The sequence below is a fragment of the Gopherus flavomarginatus genome, chromosome 7, assembly GCF_025201925.1.
Source record: "Gopherus flavomarginatus isolate rGopFla2 chromosome 7, rGopFla2.mat.asm, whole genome shotgun sequence".
Classification (NCBI taxonomy): domain Eukaryota; kingdom Metazoa; phylum Chordata; order Testudines; family Testudinidae; genus Gopherus; species Gopherus flavomarginatus.
Genome location: NC_066623.1, coordinates 5,183,753 through 5,209,918, shown reverse-complemented (window position 1 = coordinate 5,209,918; position 26,166 = coordinate 5,183,753). Strand labels below are relative to the sequence as shown.

Here is a 26,166-nt window from a genome sequence, read left to right as displayed (position 1 = left end):
AGTGTGATTGGCCTGGGTAGGATCCACGGATTTTGAAAGGTGTGTTGTGGGGGGTGTTGATTATTGCAGCAGTGGAGATACCTCTGCAGGTTTTGCATCTGTAGCTCTGGCAGGGTCTGGTGCTACTTTAAGATGGTGTGTCCTGGTCTGTGGAGAGCTTGCTTCTGATGAGCTTGGAGGAAGGCCAGCAGTGAGGGTTCATTACTCTGGTAGACTGTAAAAATCATGGACTGAACAGAGACACTGGATTTATGGTTTATTACAACAATCTGTAATCCACTAACTCCCTCTTTTTGTCCTATGACTGCAGAAATGTTAACAGTCCACTCTACCTTGAATGGTCCCTTAGATTAGAATAAGTTCCACCTTGCACTTAGCTGTGATGCTCGGAGAACCTTTCCCAGACCTGAAGAAGAGCTCTGTGTGGCTCAAAAGCTTGTCTTTCTCACCAACTTGAGCCAATGAAAGATATTACCTCATCCACCTTGTCTCTCTAGCAAGTTCAGAGTTTTCCCTTAGTGTTGGGTCCCAAGTAAGTAAGTGAACATAGCAGTGTAATAGACACACATTGTTCACATTGAATGAAACTACTGTTGGCACAACTGCATTGTCTCCAGACCTGGCAGGTAACACTCTGCTGATTCCCATCTGCTGTGACTGCTGGTAGTCAACTGCAGGATGAGAAGCTGATCAAGTTGCTCTCCTCATTGATGTTTATTCTTTTAAGGTGCGCTTTGAAGGATTAACCGGCAATGTTCAGTTTAACGAGAAAGGACGTCGGACCAACTACACCCTCCATGTGATCGAAGTGAAACACGATGGGATCAGGAAGGTAAAGCAGAGGATGGGTTCTGTTCCTGTTTAACAGCAGTGGACAAGGTGTCTGGCACAGGATGGTCTTGTCTCTTAAGAGGGTGAATTCATGAGTAGAGTAGCTATGAGTGTTACTCCATCGCTCAGTGTGAGGGAAGAAAAACACGAGAAACCGTGTTGAATTACTTACACACAAAATACGGAGGAGATTTTTAACAATGCTCAGCATTTGGCCTAACACCACTCCCGTTGAAGTCAATGAGAGATTTACACCACTAATGTCCTTGAGAGCCGATATAGATCAGTGCGGAGTGTTTTTGGAAATCCCATACAATTGCCAGAATTTTCAGTCTGGTTCACAATCAGGGCCAGATTTTCAGAGGGGTTCAGCTTCCATTTAAGCACCAAAATAGGTAGTCAGATTTTCAAAAGAGCCCAGCACATCGTGTGTTCACTCAGTGCGGAATACTTTTGAAAATCAGGCTATGTGTTTATCTTCCTCTTCCATACAGAAAACTTTCAAACACAGAGAGAATTTTTTTCCTTCTGTCCTTTGGAATTTAAACTACTTGAGAAGACAGGTTTGGAGAATGAAGAAGGCTGGAACTATTCAGGGAACAGAATCAGGGCTTTGGACTGTGCTCCAGCTCTGCTCCAGCTCCAGGCAAACACCTGCAGCTCCACTGCTCCAGAACTGCTCCGCACTCCAGCTCCGGGCTCCGCTACAAAGCCCTGAACAGAATCAGTACTATTAAACCTTAATGTTAGATTTATGTCAGCAACTGAAAAACAATACATGTATGTTTAATTAGGAGGAAAACAGCATATGGTTTATAGATTCCCAAGCCAGAAGAGACAACTATGATCATCTAATTTGACCTCATCGTCTAGATCTGACAGCTGCACATACATTTCATTTCAACAGAAACAATATCGCACAATATCATATTGACCCTGCTGGTTTCAGATGTGAAGTCGGAGCCCATCAAAAAAGGGCCCGTAGAACTGCACTTCCTGACATGTTTTATTCATTTTGGGAAGTATTTCCTACTGGTTTTTATTTATTTATTTATTTATTTTTAATTCTGGTAACAATTGGTTCACTCTGACCTCCTGGAGGCCTGCATGAGGAAAACCCTCTTTACTAGTCAAAGAGATTTTTTTTCCCTTCACTGTGGCCATATGAATTGAAGTATTAGATATAAATGTTGTGTCTGTACAGTAGGGTCTTGAGCCATGGTTGAGACTCCTAGGCACTACCACAATACAAATAAATAAATAACCAGTATATGAGTGTAAGATACAGAGGACTTGATCCTGCCCCATATAAGTCACTGAGATTTTTGCTGTTACCTTCAATGTGAGGTAAAGATAGGTCCCAGAGAAGTACTAGATACAGTTTTATACTGTATATTTACTGCAAAAAATCAAGCCCTCACCTGCAAGTCCCGTGCCCTTCACTTCCAGCACGTCAGCTGTATATGGGATCAATCAGGTGCGAAATGCCAAGCAACTATGTGTTTTCTCCATTCGTGCTGCCCTAGAGCAGTGAATGGAAGCTCTTTCCTCACACACTTTCCATTTTTCTGTGCAGTAAAGAGAGAAGAAGCCTCTCTAGGTTATCTCTCTTGCACTGCCATGATCTCTAATATACCCTCCACAGGTTTCTGGTCTTGCCTTGTATTAATACGCTTTCCCACATCATGTGGTAAGAAATCCCTTTCACATCAGCAGAGCTTATGTAACATCATCCGAACATGATATGATGGAAAACCTCTTAAAAAATCAAGCCTTCAAATAAAATCACCTCAAGAATGATCTTCCTATTGATACTCTCCAGCTCTCTGCTTTGCCTGTGAGCAGTGATAGCGTGGACTGTATCCTTGATTATTAATAAACACAGAGTAACACCAAGAATTCTGCCCCTTACAGCTTTTTAGTTACAGGTGCAACACTAAAATTTTTGCAGCAGGGCAGCTCCTTTCTTCTCTTTCTAACAAGTCTCCTGCTTTTTTTCCCCATCTTGTCCTGGTTCTGCAAGGCATCCTAGAATTTTATTTTACACTTGTGCAAGATCTGAGGTGTGACACAAGACTTCTATCAGCCTAGAGAGACCATCATACATTAACAGTGGTCACCATTAAAAACGTATTTACCAGCTGTCAGCATACAGTGACATGAGATTCTTTTGTTATTTATTCCCCTAAGTATTGGGGGAAATTGTGGTACTTCCATTAGTAATGTGTGATTATTGCTTACCCCTGTACATTATGCACAGCATGTGTCATGATTTTTCTGGGGTTTTCAAGGCCAGGACGGGGAAAGAGGACAGGAGTGTAGGAACAGTAGAGGTCTGGTTGTGATGAACACCCTGAGACAGCTAAAGCTGGCAGGGCAATCATATTAGTATATTGTTCTCCTCTTGGCTTGTCCTAGGAACAGGCTTGGAGGACAGCAGAGTTTGATGGTCTTTCTGTCGTTAACAGATTGGTTATTGGAACGAAGATGATAAGTTTCTTCCCACAGCCACAGATTCCCAAGGTGACAATGAATCCGTGACTCTACAGAATCGGACTTACATAGTTACAACTATTCTAGTAAGTTCTCTTGCATGTCTAATCCACAGGTCTCCCTCACTCCTTTCTCTTCCGCTCACACTCCTTGTTGTGCTGTGTACCCATTTCCCTGTAATACATGTTGAATAAAATCACAGCTTCCAGCGGTGGCCCATAAAAACTTGCCGTTGCCTTATAATCAAAAAAGTACTTACTGTGTCTCCCCTCTTAACACAGAGAACTACAAGGAAGTATGGCAGGCAGTGAGCAGGGACATCAACACAGGGAAAGTAGGTACATTGTAGCAATGGTTTATGTTGTGCACCCACAGAGCAGGGTGCTGTAATTTTAGGAAGGAGACACTGTATTCCTCGTACATAACAAAGAGGTTGAATCCCTGCTTTAGGAGCAAAACTCAACTCAGCCAGTATTATGGAGCAGCAATAGGCAACTCCATAAAGTTTGACATAATGCACCAATGTGCATGCCTATCTCGCAGAGATTGGCTGATGAAGGCTTGCTCAGTTGTTTGTGAAATGCTAAGGGATCCTCAGGTAGAAGGTATGATTTCCCTTTTGGAATCTCTGCCAAAGATTGTTGCAGAATTCCTATCAGTTTTCCTTGTTGGGTAGGTCCACCCCAGCTAGGGTTGCTACCAAATTCTGCACAATAGAAACCTCAAACAGGCAACTTACTATCCCAAACTTTTGTTGAGCAGGCTGTGCCAAACCACTTTGTAAATGATTCCATTATTAGCGTTTTGAAAGAGCATTGAGAATCGTATCTAGCATCCCTTCCTGAGAGCAGGACACAAGTTGAATATCTCTGAGGGCAAAAGGGGAAACATGACTCACTAACTTGTCCTCTCTCTGCCAGGAAGATCCATACGTGATGCTCAAGAAGAATGCCAACCAGTTTGAAGGCAATGAGAGGTACGAAGGCTACTGTGTGGAGCTTGCTGCCGAGATCGCTAAGCATGTTGGCTACCAATACAGGCTGGAGATAGTGAGCGATGGGAAGTATGGAGCCCGGGACCCTGACAATAAAGCATGGAATGGCATGGTGGGAGAGCTGGTTTATGGAGTAAGTTTCCAACCTTGTCCATTGATTCATAATTACAGGAATTGATTATGAGTTGACCTCAAAAAGTGTAGCTACCAGGCCCAAAGGCAAACTGATGGATTAGGCACACTGCCAAATTCTTCAGGATTTGGTTGGGAAAGATTTCTGATACTCCCAGCTTCCAGGGGAGCCAAGAACAGCTTCCCTTAGGACAAAAACAGGATGGGGGGAGTTTTAGCTCTCACTCGTCTCAGGTATTTCCTGCCCTCGACAGCCAAAGTCCTTTCAAGAACTAAATAGATAATGGGCCTTATTACAGCACCTCAATAAGGCATCCAAATTTTGAGCTGGTGCCATCAGCACCTTTGTGTACCCCTCTAGTGCACCTAAGCACTGAACTATGCACCCAAATGCAGGAGATGGTGGTCCTATTAAGGTACGAATGGTGCCCTTTCCATCTCTCTCTCTTTATTGAGTTCCTTTCATGTTTTGAAAGTTTCCATCATTATGTGTTGCTTGGATTTTTAATGCTACCCCAGCTACATCTCTATTAAATCTTGTTCATTTTGATGCAACAATATGACCCTTTCATCGTGTCACTATTGCCTTGTTGCTGTTAGATGTCTATTAGTGCAGTCAGTTTCCATGGAATTAGAGTATCATTCTTAAGGTCGAGCCCACAGCAACCAGCATGACCTTTCCCATCCTACAAGATACATTTTAATGAACTACCATCTGGAGCATAATATAATCAACTTTTTCCAAGAGGTAAACGTACAATTATGCCGAGAGTTTCTCCCACTGCAGAGTAGCCATTTAAAGGAGTCCTCAGAGGTAAATAATCCAGTCATCCTACCCCAAAACCAACACCCAGAGCGCACCCATTTTGTCAACTTTTTTCAGATAGAGCTGTGAAGGAGTAGCACAGGGGTAGGCAACCTATGGCACAGGTGCCGAAGGTGGCGCACGAGCTGATTTTCAGTGACACTCACACTGCCCGGGTCCTGGCCACCAGTTCAGGGGGCTCTGCATTTTAATTTAATTTTAAATGAAGCTTCTTAAACATTTTAAAAGCCTTATTTACTTTACGTACACCAATAGTTTAGTTATATATTATAGACTTATAGGAAGAGACCTTCTAAAAACGTTAAAATGTATGACTGGCATGCGAAACCTTAAATTAAAGGGAATAAATGAAGATTCGGCACAGCACTTCTGAAAGGTTGCCGACCCCTGGAGTAGCACCTAGAAATGGTTGGGTTTGAAGCCTCAGCCTGTTGCTTAGTCAGACTCTTAACACCAAAATGGCCCCTCTTAGAATGTCTTCTTGCTGTTAGTATTTCTATCCTTATCGTGCATCATATCACTTATATTTATATCTGGTTGCTGGATGGCTTGATCACTACTCACTACAGCTGGTTGGGAGTTTCCCATTGGAATGATTTTCTGACATGGAAAATGCAGTTTCTGCAAAAGTAACATTTTCCATGGGACAGTCTCAATTTCACCTTTGGGAAAATTGAAATGAAAGTCAATAGAAGTTAGGCACTTTTGTACATCTGACTAGGTGCATCTGTAGGCACCTAAATATCTTTCTAAATCTAGCCCTGTATGAATTAGAAGCCTTCATCAGATCTTCAGAAGTGGCTTTGGCTTTTTTGAAAATATTTCCCTTCATCTATATGATTCATGCAATAGAAAAGCTTCTCCTGCTGAAAATAAACATCCTAGCATCATCCAATCAGTAGACTTTCTTCCTGTCTCTTCGGCTGTGTGTGTGTGATAAGACTCTGTTACTTTGTCATTTCTTAATTGTGCAACATGATAGTGAAATGAGATGTCACTAGCCTTGGATTGTGACATCAATGGATGAATCAGACAAGAGGACCTGACTGTCTGGGAAAAGAAAGATGTCTGATTTTTTTTTAAACCTACTCGCAATCAGTAATAATAGGAAAGGAAATAACATGCTGGTGTGATTTTTTTTTAAGCATTTCTCTAGTAGTTTATTTCTCCTGATTACATCTTCCTATGAAATCAGAGAGTGGATTGGGAGTGTACAGTAGAAGGAAGGTGAAAAAGAAGACTGGTGATGGAGTGTGTTGGTACATGTAATCTACAAACTGTGTATCTGGTGTTTCTCTCTCCTTTCAGAGAGCTGATGTGGCGGTTGCACCATTAACCATCACTCTCGTCCGAGAAGAAGTCATAGACTTTTCCAAGCCGTTTATGAGCCTGGGCATATCCATCATGATAAAAAAACCTCAAAAATCCAAGCCAGGCGTCTTTTCCTTTCTGGATCCCTTGGCTTATGAGATTTGGATGTGCATTGTTTTTGCCTACATTGGAGTAAGCGTTGTCCTCTTCCTGGTCAGCCGCTTCAGCCCTTATGAATGGCATACTGAGGAGTTCGAGGAAGGGCGCGACCAGCAGCCCAGTGACCAGACTAATGAATTTGGGATATTTAACAGTCTTTGGTTCTCCCTGGGAGCCTTTATGCAGCAAGGATGCGATATTTCACCAAGGTTGGTTACCTTTCACACACAAACTCTCTTCTAATTCATGCATTTTCAGTCCTTTTGGAAGCTATAAAGCCATATATGCCTTTTCGACCCGCTTTCTGTTTTTCTCTTTCAGTTTAATTTCTGAACTACACATATATTTAGAAATGGGCCAAAATAGGGATCATTTACCCAACACTATAAACACTGGAGCTCAGATAAAATGCTGCTTTTAAGATGTACCACCCTAGTTTTAGGTTTGGTTTTGAAAAACAAAATTCCAAACAACAAGCTTCTGCAAAACTACCTGCCCCACCCAGCCAGTTTTGCTTATCTTTCATTTTGTTGTCAATGTCATTTCTCTTTGAACAAGAGTCATCCCGGCTTTGCAGAGAAGCTTTGAAAACCCAGTAAAACAATGAAAGAAAGTTTTATTTTATTGATGATTTGATGTTCCCAATGAATGCTTAGGCACATCTTGCCAAAGACTGTAAAATACATTGAATTGCAGTCGATGGCATTGGGCCCTTGGAGAGGTGCTGTGTTTTCACTACATGTTCCCACTTTATAGTCAAGGGTTCAAGTGTATGTAAGGAAAGAAGGAGTTGCAAAGCACCAGAGGGCTAAATGCTTCCTTAGTACTGCATCTAAATAAAAGGCTGGCACGATATGGTAAGTTGGCTGCAAAGCTGGGAAAAATACCAGAAAAAAACTGTGACATGGGGAACCCATGTAGCAAAAGCTCTCATGAAAAAAGAATGTGCAAAGTAGTCACTGAATTAGAAGATTCAGTTATCATCTTTACAAATTCTGCATTTATTTTTTATCAGTAAGTTTCCTCGGACCATCCAAAAAGCCTGCCTTCCTTTTATGGAAGTAACATTCCTGCAATTGCACTGGTAAACAGTGATTTTTGGTTTTTATTTATTTTTCCTTTCTAGCAATAGGGTTAATAATACAAATTCTCTCCAGTCTGGCATTTCATGCAAAAAAAATACTTTTCACTTGGGTCTAACAAGTATTCTTTGCTTACAAAAGTTATACATCAAGTAAATAATGTTTCTCAAGCGAGGAGTATTTGATGCAGTGGTAGATGTACACTCCTCACATAATGAAGAGAAAACTGGATATTAGGGGAGTCCTTGTGGCACCTAAAAAACTTACAAATTTATTTGGGCATAAGCTTTCATGGGCTAAAGCCCACTTCATCAGATGCATGGAGTGGAAAATACAGTAAGCAGTATATATATGTGAAAAGATGGGAGTTGCCTTACCAAGTGAGGGGAGTCAGTGCTAATGAGACAATACAATTAAGGTGGAAGTGGGCTATTCTCAACAGTTGACAAGAAGGGATGGAAATCACTTTTTTAGTGCTAATGAGGCCAATGTAATCAAGGTGGCCCATTTCAAACAGTTGACAAGAAGGTGTGAGAATCAGCAGGAGGGAATTAGTTTTTGTAGTGACCCATCCACTCCAAGTTTTTATTTGGGCCTAATTTGATGGTGTCCAGTTTTCAAATTAATTCCAGTTCTGCAGTTTCTCACTGGAGTCTGTTTTTTCAAGGTTTTTTTGTTGAAGAATTGCCACTTTTAAGTCTGTTATTGAGTGTCCAGGGAGAGTAAAGTGTTATCCTACTGGTTTTTTAATGTTATAATTCTTGATGTCAGAATTTGGATACAAGATTTGAACACAAATCTGACATCAAGAATTATCAAATATCAGAGGGGTAGCCATGTTAGTCTGGATCTGTAAAAGCAGCAAAGAGTCCTGTGGCACCTTGTAGACTAACAGATGTATTGGAGCATGAGCTTTCGTGGGTGAATACCCACTTCATCGGATACATGCATCCAACGAAGTGGGTATTCACCCACGAAAGCTCATGCTCCAATACATCTGTTAGTCTATAAGGTGCCACAGGACTCTTTGCATCAAGAATTATAACATTCAAAAACCAGTAGGAGAACACTTCACTCTCCTTGGACACTCAATAACAGACTCAAAAGTGGCAATTCTTCACCAAAAAACCTTAAAAACAGACTCCAATGAGAAACTGCAGAACTGGAATTAATTTGAAAACTGGACACCATCAAATAAAGACTGGGAGTGGATGGATCACTACAAAAACTAATTTCCCTCTGTTGATACTCACACCTTTTTGTCAACTGTTTGAAATGGGCCACCTTGATTACATTGGTCTCGTTAGCACTACAAAAGTGATTTCCACCTCTTCTTGTCAACTGTTGAGAATAGCCCACTTCCACCTTAAATGAATTGGCTCGTTAGCACTGACCCTCCACTTGGTAAGGCAACTCCCATCTTTTCATATGCTGTGCATTTATACCTCCCTGCTGTATGTTACACTCCATGCATCTGAGGAAGTGGGTTTTAGCCCACGGAAGCTTATGCCCAAATAAATTTGTTGGTCTAAGATGCCACAAGGACTCCTCGTTGTTTTTGCTGATACTGACTAGCACAGATACCACTCTGAAACCTGTATATTAGAGTTGGTCAGATATTTTTTAACAACTTTTTTCTTTTTGGTTGAAAAATACCAATTCATAGGAACTGAAACTTCACAGGAAAGGGTTGAATTTTGATGAATTTCCCTACTAGACAAAATGTTGAAAATAAATTCTGAAATTATCAAAATCCCAATCAAGGCAAAAACCCAAAAATGAAAAAATTTGAAAAAATATGAGAGAGATGATGAAAACTAAATGTTTTTAAATGATCAGAATGTTTTTGTTTCAATTGACCCAAACTAAAATTTTTTAAATTAGTCAGTTTGTGAAAGTTTTGGTGATTTTGACCTTTTGTCTCAATTGGGAATGGGAAAAAAAATTTGAAATCTTCATTTTTCAGAGTGGGGAACTATTTGGGAAACTATTTCCTGCCCAGTTCTGCTGGAGATAAATCAAAAGCATGAGTTTAGATCTGGATTTGGACAGATCCAGTGTCAGGGTTGGTGCTTGTGTGTGGTGGGGTGAGCAGTGCTTTAAATCTATGGGCTCTGCATGGCTGTTATAGAGATAAAAACAAGATGTGGCTTGAGGGTGTGGATCCAAACTTCACAGAAGTTCACTAGTGTTCCAGTCCTGTGTTTTGGTTTGATCCACCATTTAGAATAAGATCCTTTCCAAGCCTAATATTGGCTCTTAAAGCAAAGTTGCAGAAAAATTATTCTATAGACTGGCTTCTTTGCTTTCTCTATTTATGTTCCCTAGTGACTTAAAGATCAAATCTACTCTAGTAACGAATCAAAGAACACCTTTTTCCATCTGTTGTTTTTTTTTTTGTCTTGTTTTTCTTTTATTCAGAGTCTCAGATAACATTCATTCTGTTTGGGGCATTGTGGGCTGTAAATGGAAGTTAATTTTACACATACTGAGAGGACAATGAGAGTCTGGGGGATAAAACAAGAAATGATTCCATCAGCAAATAGCAATAACACTAAACAACAACAGCAAAAGCTCTTGTATGATGAAAATTAAAGTGCCTGTATGCCTGGGTTCTTGACTGTTTGTTGCCTGTTTGGCAAAATATTAATGAAATGCTTGATAGCAGAGGAAAAAAGCTTCCAAAGGCACTCTGGTAGATGTGACATTTAGAGTATTAATATGTTTTAAAGATCATCACTGATCACTGATTATCAGGCATCTACCAGAAGTTTTCAGAAAGTTTTTCCCTGTGAACACCAGTGGGGAGGAGTTTAACCTTTAGCACCATCTCTTAACTTGGCTGCATGCATTAGGACCAGATAATTATTATTGTGGTTGCTGTTGTTGTTATTACTGGTCAGGAATTTTTGTCTCGGGAAGTTTCAACATTTTGAAATTAGTTTCCATTCAGAATTGAAACAGCAAGTTGAAATATTGAAAATTGTTTGCAGAGTGAAAAATTCAGAAACTTGTCTGATTAAAAAATACCAAAATGAAAAATATCAACATTTCTGAGCGAATTAAAATGATTCAACATTTTGAAATGGCATTTTTTCTTTTGAACTGCCATTTCAAAATGTAAAATGGTGTTTCATTTTTGAATGTCAACTCTAAATGATTGTTTTTGTTTCCATTCTCCTGATAGTAAAACTGAAAAAAACATTGAAATTGACAGTTTCCCACAGAAAGTTTTGATTTTAAGACAATTGCATTTTCTGACAGGAATATTTTAACACAAAAAATGCTGACCAATTATTTTTATTATTATAAAATTTGCTTACTCGGATCTGTATCCAGTTGCTTGTGGGGTATTTTTATCTTCCACATCTTTGTTGGCTACCATAGTAACAGTAGCTTGTCCTTCAGCAGAGACCACCACAGGCGAAACACTGTGTATACCCATCCTGTCAAGTAACAGGACAAGCTATATAAGCAGTGCAGCCATATCTCACTATTTTGAGGGGCTATGTCATGTTTGGCATCCACCAACCAAAATAAATGAGCATCCCGGAGTCATCTATGAACCCGAGCATCCTGTTCACATCCCGGTGTCAACGGGCTACCTGAACGAGGGTTTCCATTTGTCAGAGGATGCCTGCTGCTGTGGTTAGCCAGGGGAACTAGGATCAGGGTTAGACAGTTTGGTGGTGCAGGGATGTCATTCTATTGAGGATCCTGTGGAATGTCCCGGTATGTGGTGGGGATGGGACCGAGGCCCTGTCGAGATGGGAGAAGTGCTCTGGAATGCTAGTCCGCAGTATGATTGTTCAGAGGCCTCAGGGAGGCGGGGGGGAGGGTCCTTTCCAGGGTGGGGAGTGTGAAATTACTTTCTGCTGGGCAGGTAGGTATTCTGGGGTATGCATCCCTGGAGAGGGTTCTGTGTGGAGTTGTTGTGGGGGAAGGAAGGAGGAAGTTTCTGTGAGGTATGGCTTGAGTGGAGAGAAGGGGAGGGGAAGTTTCTGCGGGATGTCAGATAGCAGAGCAATGGTTCCTCTGTGTTTCTCACTGTAGGGACATGGGCTCTTGGGGTGCATCACTACATGTGGAGGGGAGACATGTCTGTACTGTCATGGTGGAGGGACAGGTTTGCTGTAGAGTATCACCCCGAAATAGGCATTCTGTAAAGCGTCATTGGGTCCATGTGCATGGGGAGGGATTCTATGGCATGTCACTGAGAATGGGGTAATCCTGGAGTTTGGGATGAGGGGACTTTGTGTGGAGTGCCCCTGTGCAGATGCAGGGGGATTGTGAAAGGTTAGAGTGTTTGGGATGGGGAGGAGGGTCACCAGCAGCCCTTGGACTGGCTGGATATCAGCCCCTGCCACCTGACAGGGATAATTACCTTTTGTAATCCTGGCAAACAGCAGATGACTGGAAATAGCAAATACTCGCATAGCAGCAGTCCTGGGCCTTGTATGCTTACTGTATGAGATCAAAGGAAAACCAAATATTTGCAAGAAAGTTGATAAATGAAGGCAACTGTCTTAATAGAAATACCCCAAAATAAGGAGAGGTTACAGAGATTCAGAGGCATGTTAACATATTAAATCAACGCACCTAACGTGTCCCATGCAATTGCTGCTTAAGAAGGTGTGTCACTGACAAGAAGAAAGCTGTTTGGGAATTAAAAAGAGCATAGATGCTGCAATATTTTGATGCTAACAGTGCAGAGCCTAAATGCTCAGTAGATGCCTGCCCATACAGTTTGGTGATTGTCCCTCTGCAAGACGATTGCCCAGTGGTCTCAGTGCAGGAATTACTGAGTGAAATTATATGCTCTGGATTAGGCAGGATGAAAAAGTAGATCATATTTGTCCTAGCTGCCCTTAGACTCTATGCTACCAAAGTACTGATTGAAGCACAGAACTATGCTCAGATTGAAAAAGAAAAAGAAATTGTTTTGGGTAGTGAGTGGTTTCATGAATACGCTTATGGGCAGAAATCAGTCAAGGCTGAAACAGACCATTAAACTATTGGTCTGTTCATAGCACCACCTAGACTTCAGAAAATGATTGTGAAATTGCAAAAGTACTCGTTAAATGTGAAATACAGGCCCAGTAAAGAGCTCCTCATTGCAGACATCTGTTCCAGAGAACTACTAAATATTCTGCAAGGATTTGCAGGATGAGGAGTGTGAAGTAAATATGACTCAAATACTCGCATTTCCAAAACACAATTTGACACACACAGACTAGACACTCAGAATCACCCAAACTTACAACAGTTTGAGAGCTAGGCCTTGTCTACTCATGAAAATTGTGCTGCTCTAACAATACCAGTACAGTTAAAATGGTACAAACCCCTCTTGTGTGGACACAGTTGTATCAATATAAAAATGCATTATATCTGAAGGACTGCTATAATGGTGTCCATGCTACAGGTTGCGCCAATTTAACTATTTTGGTAGAAAATCACCTCCTAAGTGACACAGTTATACTGGTACAAAGATTATATGTACAGCAGGCCTGTTTCGAGAGGGACAAATAAATGAAAAGCCTGTAACAACAGAGATAAAGTTACTGCATGTGAGGGATGGGAAAGGATTCAGGCTCATGTTTCACTTTGGTCCCTCTGTTATCCTCATTGCCTATTGCAAGTTCTGCCTTCCTTGGGGTGGGAAACCAAGGTGGTTTCCTAGGTTCACAGACCCTGATACCTAACTAGGCCCCTGTGGGTCGGAAGCCTCACTGACTCTCTCTCTCCATCCCTGGAGAACCAGCCTGAATTTCTGAGACACTCCACAGCTTTCTTAGCAATGGAAAAGAGTAAAAGTGTAGAGTTCCCTGATTATTTACAAGCAAAACAAATTTAAACATATATCTATCTTATGGCTAGGATCAAGCATTTGCTATAAACCTACCAACCAGTCCTCCTGTCTTCCGTTAACTCAGGGAGAGCATGTTTCTCTCTTTGTCATCTCTTGGGCTGCATCTTCACTGCTAAAAGAGATGTGCTTTTCTAGCAAGATAACTAATGCCTGTGATTTCGCTATAGAAAACCCACCTAAGTTTGTCATGCTGGGATCTCTGTACCTGCCTGTCTGTCTTTATTTAGGCCTTGGCTACACTGGCACTTTACAGCGCTGCAAATTCCTCGCTCACACCCCTGAGCGCTGTATGGCTGTAAGTGTAGCCACACCCTTAGTGTCCTCCTTCTCCTTGATCTCAAGAGCCATTACCATATTCAGGGAGGTCTCTTCCTTCCCCTTCCTCTCAGGCCACATCGAGTGTGAGCCCTCAATGTGTATTCTTTTGTCTCAAACTGCTTTTTCCTGACAGCCAGGACTTCTAGCTGGGCAGACTACATGAATGGCAGCTCCATTGTTAGGGTGGTTAGACTCATTAAACCACCATGGAGTGTAATCACTGTCCTGATTACCGTATCTCTGTGGATGAGGGTGTGAAACTGTCTGGGAGGCAGGGTTCTTCTGAACCCCTCCTGTGCTATACAATCTTAGAAGTCAAGTGCATAAATCATATTTTAGATCCAGATCAAAATATACTATTAATGGGATATCTTTTCATGGTACAAACACAGCATAAGCTTGCTAAACATAATCTGCAGCACTGAGAAATGTGAGAGCAGCGCCGGAGATGTCCTGGTCCGGTGGTCATGAAGGCTGCCACTGCAGATCTAGTGTGCGTATGAAATCTGCACTGCATTCAGGGAACAGAATGTAAAAGAACCAATCCTGTGTGTCAAGCTCTTATCTGAGATGGGGAGGTTCAATAGTAAATGAGGGATTTCTGGATTGTCATTGTGTATGTGTGAATGGGAATAGTGTCTGTAATATATAACTGTACAGGGACAAAGTTATGTTAAAGGGTGTGTCTGCACTGCAGCTGGGAGGTATCATTCCTAGTTCAGGTAGACAGACTTGTGCTCGGTCTGCTTGAGCTAGCGTGGATGTTACTGCACGGGCAGTGGCTCGGGCTAATCGTCCAAGCCTACCCGAGTCCCTGGGTCCGAGCTTGGGCAAGGAGGTTCAAACTGCCTCCCCTCCTTCCCCACTCTAGTAGAGGATGGATATATTGCGGGGGCTTTCGAAGATGTGGCCATGACTCAGGAGTTCAGGATCAGGCCCAAGCTTTTTTGCAGTTTGTTGAAACTCAAGCTGAAGCTGGTCTTATATATATATGTCACCTTCCATTTTAGAAATACATTGAATGGCATCCTAATTACCTGCACCTGGGAGAGTTAATTACTCTCAGCAAGATGAAAATTTGGGCCGGGGGTGGTGGGAGGTGGCAGCACTCACGAAGCTCTAGGAGCTGATGGCCACACTTACCTCTGAAATGCACTTAGCGAAGGAAGTTAGGTGACTCACCATAGAAACAGCTCAACAAACAATTTGAGCAACATGAAGTTAAGCAACTGCACTTTGGTTCTTGTACGTATTCCATGGCAACCGAGAGGCTGCAATCAGTGAACAATGGGAAACTTCAGAAAATGCTCTTCCCTGCTATCTTATCTTCCATTTGGAGAAGTGATGAGGGGAACAGGAGGCTCATGAGAAAGGAATATTTAAATGATAAAATACCCTTGGAAGAATAATAGTGAATTTCAGTTGTACAGAACAAACGATAATCCATTGGATTTCCATGTAGTCCCTTCAATCCAAGGATTTCCAAATGCTTTATAAATATTGAATGCCAGCTTTATCCATTCATTTGTCAGCATCTCACGCAAGCACTTGTTATGCCTTCTTCTATGCAAGCACCTTCCTTAACGCATCCACAAGCTCAGTACCCTGTTGGTATTCCCATTCCCTTCTCTTGAGATGCCTGCAGGAAACTTGCTGATTATTTGTAACCTGCGGATTATCTGCATATCTGATTCAAAAAGGGACTCCACATACATGCACACTTTGCCAGTGTGTTACGTTATGAATACATTTCACAGCCCTTTTTAGTTATTAGGCCACTGGAGGATAATAGTCTACTACTACTACCACCAGAGAGCAGAGCTACTCCTTCAGCTAAAGTGAAAGGAAGTGGCAATGCTGTTTAATATATAGGTTGGCTTGACAGAATTTGATTGTTTATTTTAAGCATTTTTAAAGATTTAACTTTTGATATTGCACAAAATTATGGGGTGGGGTCAGACAAATCTTTAATGATGCATCCGACAAAGTGGGTATTCACCCACAAAAGCTCATGCTCCAATATGTTTGTCAGTCTATAAGGTGCCACAGGACTCTTTGCTGCTTTTACAGATCCAGACTAACACGGCAACCCCTCTGATATTTAATGACAGTAGACATTGAAATTCAAAAATTTATAGATTTATAAACTGTTAACACAGATCATCAACATCACAGGTCAAAATACACAGCATAAATATACTTAAATCAACACATCATAACCTGTTGTAGTAGTTATTTGCTAGTCCACCTGCAACCACCCTAATTCAAAAGTCTAGATCACTGGATTTTGACTCTAATAAGTTCTCAAGTAGCATTTTTCCTACTTAGCCTATCTATACATTTTGATTCTTATTGCTGGAAATATTTTTTTCATCAGTTTGTGCATGTACAGTGTAATCAACATAATGGCCATTCACCAATAAAAATCAAAACCTTCCAAGCCTATATATATATAGGACACTGCACTGGGAGTCAGGAGAGCTAGCTTTAGTTCACAGCACTGTCACTCAGTTGTGATGTCGTTCTGGGCAATTCATATCACTGATCTGTTACCCCTTCCACCCTTTCTCTGTCTTGTGTTTGTGGACTGTGAGCTCTTTAGGGCAGGAACTGTCTCTTAGCATGTAGTTTGTATTGGGTCTCGCCCAGCAGACTCTCCCAATCAAGATGCTACAATAGTACAAATGTTAACTAATAATACAAAGAAATGTAGGGCCCACTTCTGTCCTCTCCTACATAAGCAAAACTATCTTTTAAAGCCAATCCACATTTTTTCACCAAAATATTTTTTCCCTTTTTTTTTTTTTTTTTTTTTTTTTTTTTTTTAGTGGAAAATGTTCTCGGTTTTTGAAAGAAAATCTGGAAAGCAAAGCCAAAATATACTTGGTAAAATGTTTGGGTTCTGGTTAAAAAAACAAAATAAAAAAGTCAGGTTTTGATTTTCAGAAACTGAGTATTTTAACCAAAACCTGTTTTGTTTTGCTTTGTTTGTTTGAACAAAAATGGTTTTGAAAACTAAAAGATTTTTTCTAGATTATTTGTTTGTGTTTCTTCCCCTGCAAAACTGAAAACGTCATGAAAATTTTCAAAAAAAGTGAGAGGATTTGGGTTTTTTTTTTTTTTGTTTAATTTCCCATGGAAAATACTTTGGCATTTTTATTGGAGGATTTTAACAGAACATCTCTGATGTGGGCAAAGCTTGTGTTAGCCATTTTAAACTGTTTATAATGCTTTATGACTCAAAAATGTGAACTTGTAGGTTAGATTAGGCATTATTCACCTCAGTGGGAAATCCTTTGAGGATCAAAGATGTCCTTTGTTATGTTGTAATCTCAATTGTTGGTTGTGAATTAGTAACAGAGACTTTTTGATTTTGATAGTCTATTTCCCCAGACATGTTCCAATCCAGTCAGGGAATGCACATGGCTAGATCTTTCTAATAACTAATTGGAGGTGTTTTTGCCATTGAACAAGGGGTTTTGTGGATCTCTATGACCTATGACTCCTTGAAGCGGTGTCCTTTGCAAGAGTGGCTTTTACACAGAGCTTTATGTTGCCACTCCAGAAAATTATTACATCTAAGATGAGAAGCCCTGGCTCTGTTTCACAGGCAACAGTATAGAGGAGCTTTGTTAAATAACTCCCCAGTATGCTGCACATCACTTTTATCCATGATAACATATCATTTGTGCATTGTCTGGATACACAGCTGGCTGAGTATTGAATTCCTTGATTTGAATGGTTCTGGATTCCAGACTTAAAGCTACTATCCACTGCTGCTGATTATTCCTCCAATGGCAAGCAGAAGTTTCTGGCCAATAATAGAGAAAGAAGTTCCTTTATTTTTTGTTTTGGACAAATTATAACCATTTTGTTTTCATTTTAAACTTTCTCCCAAGTGCTTGACTGGGTGACACTGCAAATACCATTCTCCCTTGTCATTACATGTACACAAACCTGTGCGTGAAACCAGCAAGTATCGCAACACAGTATCTTTATGTCAAAGCAGCATCACAAAGCAATAGGCAGGGAAAGCCGATGCTGTCATGGGTGGTGCTAAAAAGTTGGGGAGCGAACTTATTTAAATGGGGACAGGATGCCACTTTGCTCTTTATGGGAGAGTTGGAAGAGCTGATCGACTGGAGAAAGCAATTGATGCAATGCAAAAAGGATTAACCAGTTGATGAGGCTGTTTCTGGAGACGGAAAGGATTGAGAGATCTGAAGAATGAGCAGGAAGGTGGTTTTCAGGTACATTTAAAAGAGGTGGGTGAATTGGGCTGGTTGGCCTTTTCCTGAGATATTTTATATTCTTATGTTCAAAGACTTTTCCTCTGTAGTAGCTATACAGGTGCCACTCCTGTGGTGTCCATAGAACTGGGGGTGAGTGTGATAATACACTGTTTTTATTCATTGGGTAGTACTGCACAAACCCCTGGTGTCTGCTTCAGTCTGCCAGACACAAGGTATGCATTCCATCCTGCACCACGGCAGTGGAAATGAGCCCACGGACGCACATTATCCAATCTGTTTCACACTTTTGTAACCTAAATAGAGATTCCCAGACACTGAGATAATTTTATGTCTGGATACTTGATGTAGAAACCCAGAATAATCACATGTGCCTAGGGGAAAATATTCCCCAAATTGTGATGAGCAAGTTTAGTTCCATGACAGGGCTCAATAAAGAATGCATCCCTGCAAACTCCCAGGGGTTGAATGTGGGGAGACTTGGAGGGGAAGCTTGAGACTTACAGTGTTCTGAAAACTTGAGTCTAAGTCCCAAAACTGAGAAGTGTTTGGAGGTCTCCTGTCTTCGACCTTTGTGAATATTTGTCTCCATAATCCAACCATCTTACTCCTGATGCCTTTTGCACAGGAGAAACCAAAGAGCAGAAATATTAATGGCATAGAGGGTCCCTGAGAAGAAGAGCCCGTCCCAGGAAAGGATTGAGGGGCTTAAGCAAAGTGATAGGAGCCCCAGGACTGCAGTGTTACTGCTCAGGGTGCAGGAGAATTGGGAAGGTGGAAATCATATAAGCATGTTCAGGAAATTTACCCACATGCAACCAGGGCTCCCAGAGGTAACGTTGCCTCAGGTTTTTCTAAAATGTTTGGGTACATCTGCATACATATGTATGTAAAAGTCACTGTTTGAAAGCAGCTGTCTCAGATTTTATCACAGAATTTATTTTAAAACCTCCTCAGTACTGCAGCAGTCTCTGAGCTCTGTTTGCTGGAGACATGAAGAGGCATTTAGGGTCCCTCTCCCCTTCATTTCATGACTTGCTCTATTTAAGATAGACATTCCAGTCAGGCAAGTGCTTCCCGAGGCTTATTGAGTTTGTTGTGGTCCAGAGCATAGACCACAAAGGTGCACACAGGAGGTTCTGTAATCATTTGTGTAGCTACTGTGGTCTTCATTGGGAGAAACGAATTTCTTTCACTTTCCTTGAGCTCAGTAGATGCACTGAGGCAAACCATGGTCTAACAGTGTGCCTTGTCCAGAGCGCAGAGTGGAATCTACATTAGAATCTCAGAGGAAGAGGTTGGATGGCTGAGCAGATAAAGCTCCCAAGGGGCCACTTTGCAGGTTCCATCTTCAGAGGCCAGCTTGGTAATTCTTGGCAATGCTCTGGAGCACCATGGTTCCAGTGACTGGGGAGCAGGGAATCCATAACAGGTGGTTGTTCCTGGACTTATGGATGTTACTTTTCACCACATCACCGTGAAGAGGTGAACTATGTCCATAAGTCAGGAGGGGTTCATCTTGTAGTGCTATAGCAGGGCGGGGAAGGGGGTGTGCGTGCGTGCATAAACAACAGACTTTTAAAGAGCTTGATCTGATTATGAAGCCCATAAGGTAATTCTGGATTATAGCCTATCCAGGAAAGTAGTTGCTTACCCTCAGATCCAAAGGCTGAGCAGTAATCATTCAATAGCAGCAATGGTCCTTTGATCCTCTGATAAAAGGCCCTGTAGAAGTGCAAAGTGTTTTAGCATTTTTTCATCGGAGGACTTCAAAACACTTTATGAACACTAATTAATTCTCACAATACCCCTTTGAAGTTACATGATTAGAAAAAGCAGGCAAACAACCAAATCAGATAATGGAGATGAGGAAGAGGAAGATTATCGCAGAGTGAGAGGGAGGAAAGAAGTATACAGGGACTCTGTAGATAAATAAAAACAACTAGGAGAAAAGAAAGTGGGAAAGGGGGAAATATTAAGAATCTGAGAGACTATCTAGAGAAGCCAAGATAAATTGAAATGGGCATAAGCATAGATCAAGCAGGGGCCCTTTCCCTGCCTCTAAGACTGGGGTTTTCAAAGGAGTGAAGAGTTGATGCCCAATTCCCACTGAAATTCAGTGAAATTTTAAAGAATAAATGGCTCTGTTGTCCACTCCACATGCATAGTCAGAAAAGGATGGAATCCATATGGGGCTTGCCTGTGGAAGGACAGAAATACAGGGCATGCTGCTCCCTGGCATGCTTTCCTCCTTTCTCTGGCTTCATGAAGCCTTGATGTTGTGCTGTTTCATGGCATCCCCAAAGATAAACATAAAATACTGGCTGAAAGGCTGCAACACAACAATACGTTGTTTCTTCAAATTCAGAATGATAACACACAACAGTCCAAAATCAGAGAGACAGAAAACAGGCTGCTCCATCAAACAGACAGCTCAGCTCACCCCACCTTAGTGTAGGCTGGCTGGCTGCAGACTGACTTTGTCTGCTTCCTTACCGCACCCCCTACCTGCAAGCAGGATCCAGAAAAAAACCTCCGCATTTAAGGTAATTGCTCACCATTTTTAACATGGTTTTCAGTACACCACACATGGGAGTCAGGATATGTGGCTGAGGAGAGGCAGACAAGGCAGAGCTGCTCTCTCTGGCATTGTTTTCAGACACTTTAAATAAAAGGGGCATGGAATTTTAGCAGCTGAGTTAATGCTGATAACATTAATTCGATGCACTTGTGCCCCTTTGAGGGTTTGAGCCCCACTGCCCTGGGAGGTTTGCAGGGACTAGTGTGTAGGCCCAAGTGCTCCTGGGCTGTATGGATCTTCCAGTTGGGTCTTTGTATCCAGCCTCAAAAGTCTTGCTCAAGGACCACTGCAGCAGACTTTCTCTCCCCCGAAGCTTCACTCTGCAACTGCCCTCATTAGCTGTCTACCTGCCTTTGTTCTTCTGCCCTCTAAGAGGCCTGGTTTAGACACATGACTACCTGTCACATGACTTAATTCACTCTCTCCACCTGAGGAGAGAACCAGCCATATCACAGATGGGCTGAGACCTAGTTCCCTTTAGAAAGGCCAGCCACCTTGTGAAACTGGGGAAGAATTAAATTGGTTTGTCCTGAAACCCAAAGGCAGTCTCAGAGATTAAAACAGAAACAGTGACTGCATTTGAAATGTAAAAGAAGGACTTTGGGGAAAATGAGGAACTGGTGGGATGTAATCCAAAATACATTAAATCTTTGCACCGAATAATCTTGCAGGGTGAGATTGTTGGACCTGGCAACACAGCATAATAGGCACCCATTTAAAAAGAGAGGAAAATGCAGTGAAATTCTGTGCTACCTGATGCAGAGGTTCCTGAGTAATGGCTCTCCTGAGGCACCTCAGCTAGTGCTTCTGGTGAATTTTATGCTTGTCACCTTGTGAAATTTGTGCAGCAAAGCTAACAAATGTCACCAAAGTGAGAAAAATATGAGCAGCTTTTTTACAGAGAAAGTTTTGCTCAGGGGGACTGAAAAACTGTGTTTTGCTTATAGCACAAGCTTGTAAAACTTCACCAGCGGAACAATAATTATTTTGCTTTCGTGGAAACCCTCATCCTGTCCAAACTGCCTAGTTTTAGATTCTATACAAAGCTTCATCCTAAACATCCATCCCTTAAATGTACCTGGCAATATCATGGAGAGCATCCATAGCACCTTCACTTAGGAAGACAACTGGATATGTTTTTGTCTCTGACTTCCCTATCAGCCATCAATACACTTGTACTTCTCTGGGTTCTTCCCATTTGCCGTCCTCTTGTCCTTCATTTTTTCTCCATTTTTGACAGCCTTCTGGAATGAAACAAGCGTGCACCCTTTGGGTAATCTGGCTTTCTGGGGAGATATAATGGGTAGAAGTGGCTACCAGTGCCCTTCGTGTGACTGAATTTTCCCTTGTGCCCATGAGCATAAAATGTTTGGCCGGAGTTTTCTCCTTAATAATCCTCACCCTGAACAATGGCATTAAGAGGTAGAAGGAATGGACTCTGAACAGCCACAAGCTTCTCTGTGGTCATTGCCAACAGTCAATGCTCACAGGACTGAAAGCAGGAGAGTCGCACTCTGAGTGAAATCCTGCCTCTAGGGACGTCAACAGCAAAACTCCCATTGATTTTAATGGGCCAGAATTTCACCCACTAGTTTAAAGCCAAGGTGTCCAGACTTCCTACAGCCTAGTCTAGTAATACTTACTATTCATAATAAAGTCTCTAGAGCTCTTGGTCTACATATTGGCCCAGCCTGAAGGATACAATTTGCATTTCCGTGAGTCTGTGAGACCAGCGGCACCAGAGGGGAATTCAACCTGGGAGCAGGCAGGAGGCAGTACTGCCTCTTCTCCCCTACAAGGACTTTTGCTGGTGATGGGCTGATTAAGACCCTACCAGAGCCCCACCAGCAGATGTTGCTGGGAAAGTCACTTATTATTCCCTTCTATCTGGTGGCTGGAGAGCCTCAGCAGGAGGACACTTGCACCAGACCTGCAGCAGCAGAGTCCAGGAGGTGGATCTGACCCAGTGGCTTAATCTTCATGATGCCCACTTAAATTATGTAACTAATATTATCATCGCCTGTTTAGAGAAGGGGAAAATGAAGAAGTGAGGTTAAGTGAATTGTCCTTGGTCAGTGCTATCTTGGGATTAGAAATAAAATGTTCCTGACCTCTAGTTCTTTGCTCAGCCTATTAGACACCACTCTTCTGTCAGAAATGCAGATTTGGGTGTCTTGAAAAGAGCTATTACCAGATCCTCTTTATACTCAGCACTGCAGCTGCCAGGAGATCCAAAGACTGAGGAGAAAAAGAAAGATTGAATAACAGTAAGTGGTGTACTGCATTTCTGACTAAGCACCAAAACTCATTTCAGAGGGAGATTTTGCCCAGTGAATAGAAATGGAAGAAAATGAGAATTTGTTCTGTAGAGGAAGGAGGGATGGGGGAATACCCTGCTGGCCAGGGTCGTTAGCCTGCGGACAGAGAGAAAGGGAGGAGTAGGCAAACTGTAAAGTGTAATTAAACCCACACAGACTGGAGTCAAATCAGAATGCTGCATGGACTGAAGGCTTTCTGCGTACAGTGGCGATATGATTAAATCCATTTTGATTGGGATTCAGACTCAAGATTAATCAGGGAGACTGCTTATTCGCAAATTATATGCAAGGTCACTGCACCTTTAAACAGTAAATGGACTTAAAGCATCTTTATATAATGGCTTCTGCTTGGATTCTAGAATAGCAGCAAAGAATCCTGTGGCACCTTATAGACTAACAGACGTTTTGGAGCATGAGCTTTCGTGGGTGAATACCCACTTCCTCAGATGCATGTAATGGAAATATCCAGGGGCAGGTATATATATGTGTGCTAGCAAGCAAGCTAGAGATAACGAGGTCAGTTCAATCAGGGAGGATGAGGCCCTGTTCTAGCAGTTGAGGTGTGAAAACCAAGAGAGGAGAAACTGGTTCTGTAATTGGCAAGCCATTCACAGTCTTTGTTCAATCCTGAGCTGATGGTGTCAAATTTGCAGATGAACTGAAGCTCAGCAGTTTCTCTTTGAAGTCTGGTCCTGAAGTTTTTTTGCTGCAGGATGGCCACCTTAAGGACTGCTATAGTGTGGCCAGGGAGGTTGAAGTGCTCTCCTACAGGTTTTTGTATATTGCCATTCCTAATGTCTGATTTGTGTCCATTTATCCTTTTCCGTAGAGACTGTCCAGTTTGGCCGATGTACATAGCAGAGGGGCATTGCTGGCATATGATGGCGTATATTACATTGGTGGATGTGCAGGTGAATGAACCAGTGATGGTGTGGCTGATCTGGTTAGGTCCTGTGATGGTGTCGCTGGTGTAGATATGTGGGCAGAGTTGGCATCGAGGTTTGTTGCATGGATTGGTTCCTGAGCAAGAGTTATTATGGTGTGGTGTGCAGTTACTGGTGAGAATATGTTTCAGGTTGGCAGGTTGTCTGTGGGCAAGGATTGGCCTGCCACCCAAGGCCTGTGAAAGTGTGGGATCATTGTCCAGGATGGGTTGTAGATCCTTGATGATGCGTTGGAGGGGTTTTAGCTGGGGGCTGTATGTGATGGCCAGTGGAGTCCTGTTGGTTTCTCTCTTGGGTTTGTCTTGCAGTAGGAGGCTTCTGGGTATACATCTGGCTCTGTTGATCTGTTTCCTTATTTCCTCGTGCGGGTATTGTAGTTTTGAGAATGCTTGGTGGAGATTTTGTAGGTGTTGGTCTCTGTCTGAGGGGTTAGAGCAGATGCGGTTGTACCTCAGTGCTTGGCTGTAGACAATGGATCGTGTGATGTGCCCGGGATGGAAGCTGGAGGCATGAAGGTAGGCATAGCGGTTGGTGGGTTTTCGATATAGGGTGGTGTTAATGTGACCATCACTTATTTGCACCGTGGTGTCAAGAAAGTGGACCTCCCGTGTAGATTGGTCCAGGCTGAGGTTGATGGTGGGGTGGAAGCTGTTGAAATCATGGTGGAATTTTTCCAGAGTCTCCTTCCCATGGGTCCAGATGATGAAGATGTCATCAATGTAGCGTAGATAGAGAAGGGGTGTGAGTGGACGAGAGCTGAGGAAGCGTTGTTCCAGGTCGGCCATGAAGATATTGGCATATTGTGGGGCCATGCGGGTGCCCATAGCAGTGCCACTGATCTGGAGATATCAGTGGCACTGCTATGGGCACCCGCATGGCCCCACAATATGCCAATATCTTCATGGCCGACCTGGAACAACGCTTCCTCAGCTCTCGTCCACTCACACCCCTTCTCTATCTACGCTACATTGATGACATCTTCATCATCTGGACCCATGGGAAGGAGACTCTGGAAAAATTCCACCATGATTTCAACAGCTTCCACCCCACCATCAACCTCAGCCTGGACCAATCTACACGGGAGGTCCACTTTCTTGACACCACGGTGCAAATAAGTGATGGTCACATTAACACCACCCTATATCGAAAACCCACCAACCGCTATGCCTACCTTCATGCCTCCAGCTTCCATCCCGAGCACATCACACGATCCATTGTCTACAGCCAAGCACTGAGGTACAACCGCATCTGCTCTAACCCCTCAGACAGAGACCAACACCTACAAAATCTCCACCAAGCATTCTCAAAACTACAATACCCGCACGAGGAAATAAGGAAACAGATCAACAGAGCCAGACGTATACCCAGAAGCCTCCTACTGCAAGACAAACCCAAGAGAGAAACCAACAGGACTCCACTGGCCATCACATACAGCCCCCAGCTAAAACCCCTCCAACGCATCATCAAGGATCTACAACCCATCCTGGACAATGATCCCACACTTTCACAGGCCTTGGGTGGCAGGCCAATCCTTGCCCACAGACAACCTGCCAACCTGAAACATATTCTCACCAGTAACTGCACACCACACCATAATAACTCTTGCTCAGGAACCAATCCATGCAACAAACCTCGATGCCAACTCTGCCCACATATCTACACCAGCGACACCATCACAGGACCTAACCAGATCAGCCACACCATCACTGGTTCATTCACCTGCACATCCACCAATGTAATATACGCCATCATATGCCAGCAATGCCCCTCTGCTATGTACATCGGCCAAACTGGACAGTCTCTACGGAAAAGGATAAATGGACACAAATCAGACATTAGGAATGGCAATATACAAAAACCTGTAGGAGAGCACTTCAACCTCCCTGGCCACACTATAGCAGACCTTAAGGTGGCCATCCTGCAGCAAAAAAACTTCAGGACCAGACTTCAAAGAGAAACTGCTGAGCTTCAGTTCATCTGCAAATTTGACACCATCAGCTCAGGATTGAACAAAGACTGTGAATGGCTTGCCAATTACAGAACCAGTTTCTCCTCTCT

General features: G+C 42.4%; 1 protein-coding gene across 2 annotated transcripts in view; it reads left to right on the top strand.

The window, feature by feature from the left end:
- Window positions 1–26,166, top strand: part of GRIA1 (glutamate ionotropic receptor AMPA type subunit 1) — a 165,701-nt gene that overhangs the window by 104,636 nt on the left and 34,899 nt on the right. For both annotated transcript variants that reach the window (XM_050961529.1, XM_050961531.1), the window contains exons 8-11: window positions 728–832; window positions 3,300–3,410; window positions 4,245–4,451; window positions 6,585–6,955. In XM_050961529.1, coding sequence (XP_050817486.1) covers window positions 728–832; window positions 3,300–3,410; window positions 4,245–4,451; window positions 6,585–6,955 — 794 coding nt within the window. The remainder of the gene's footprint in view (window positions 1–727; window positions 833–3,299; window positions 3,411–4,244; window positions 4,452–6,584; window positions 6,956–26,166) is intronic.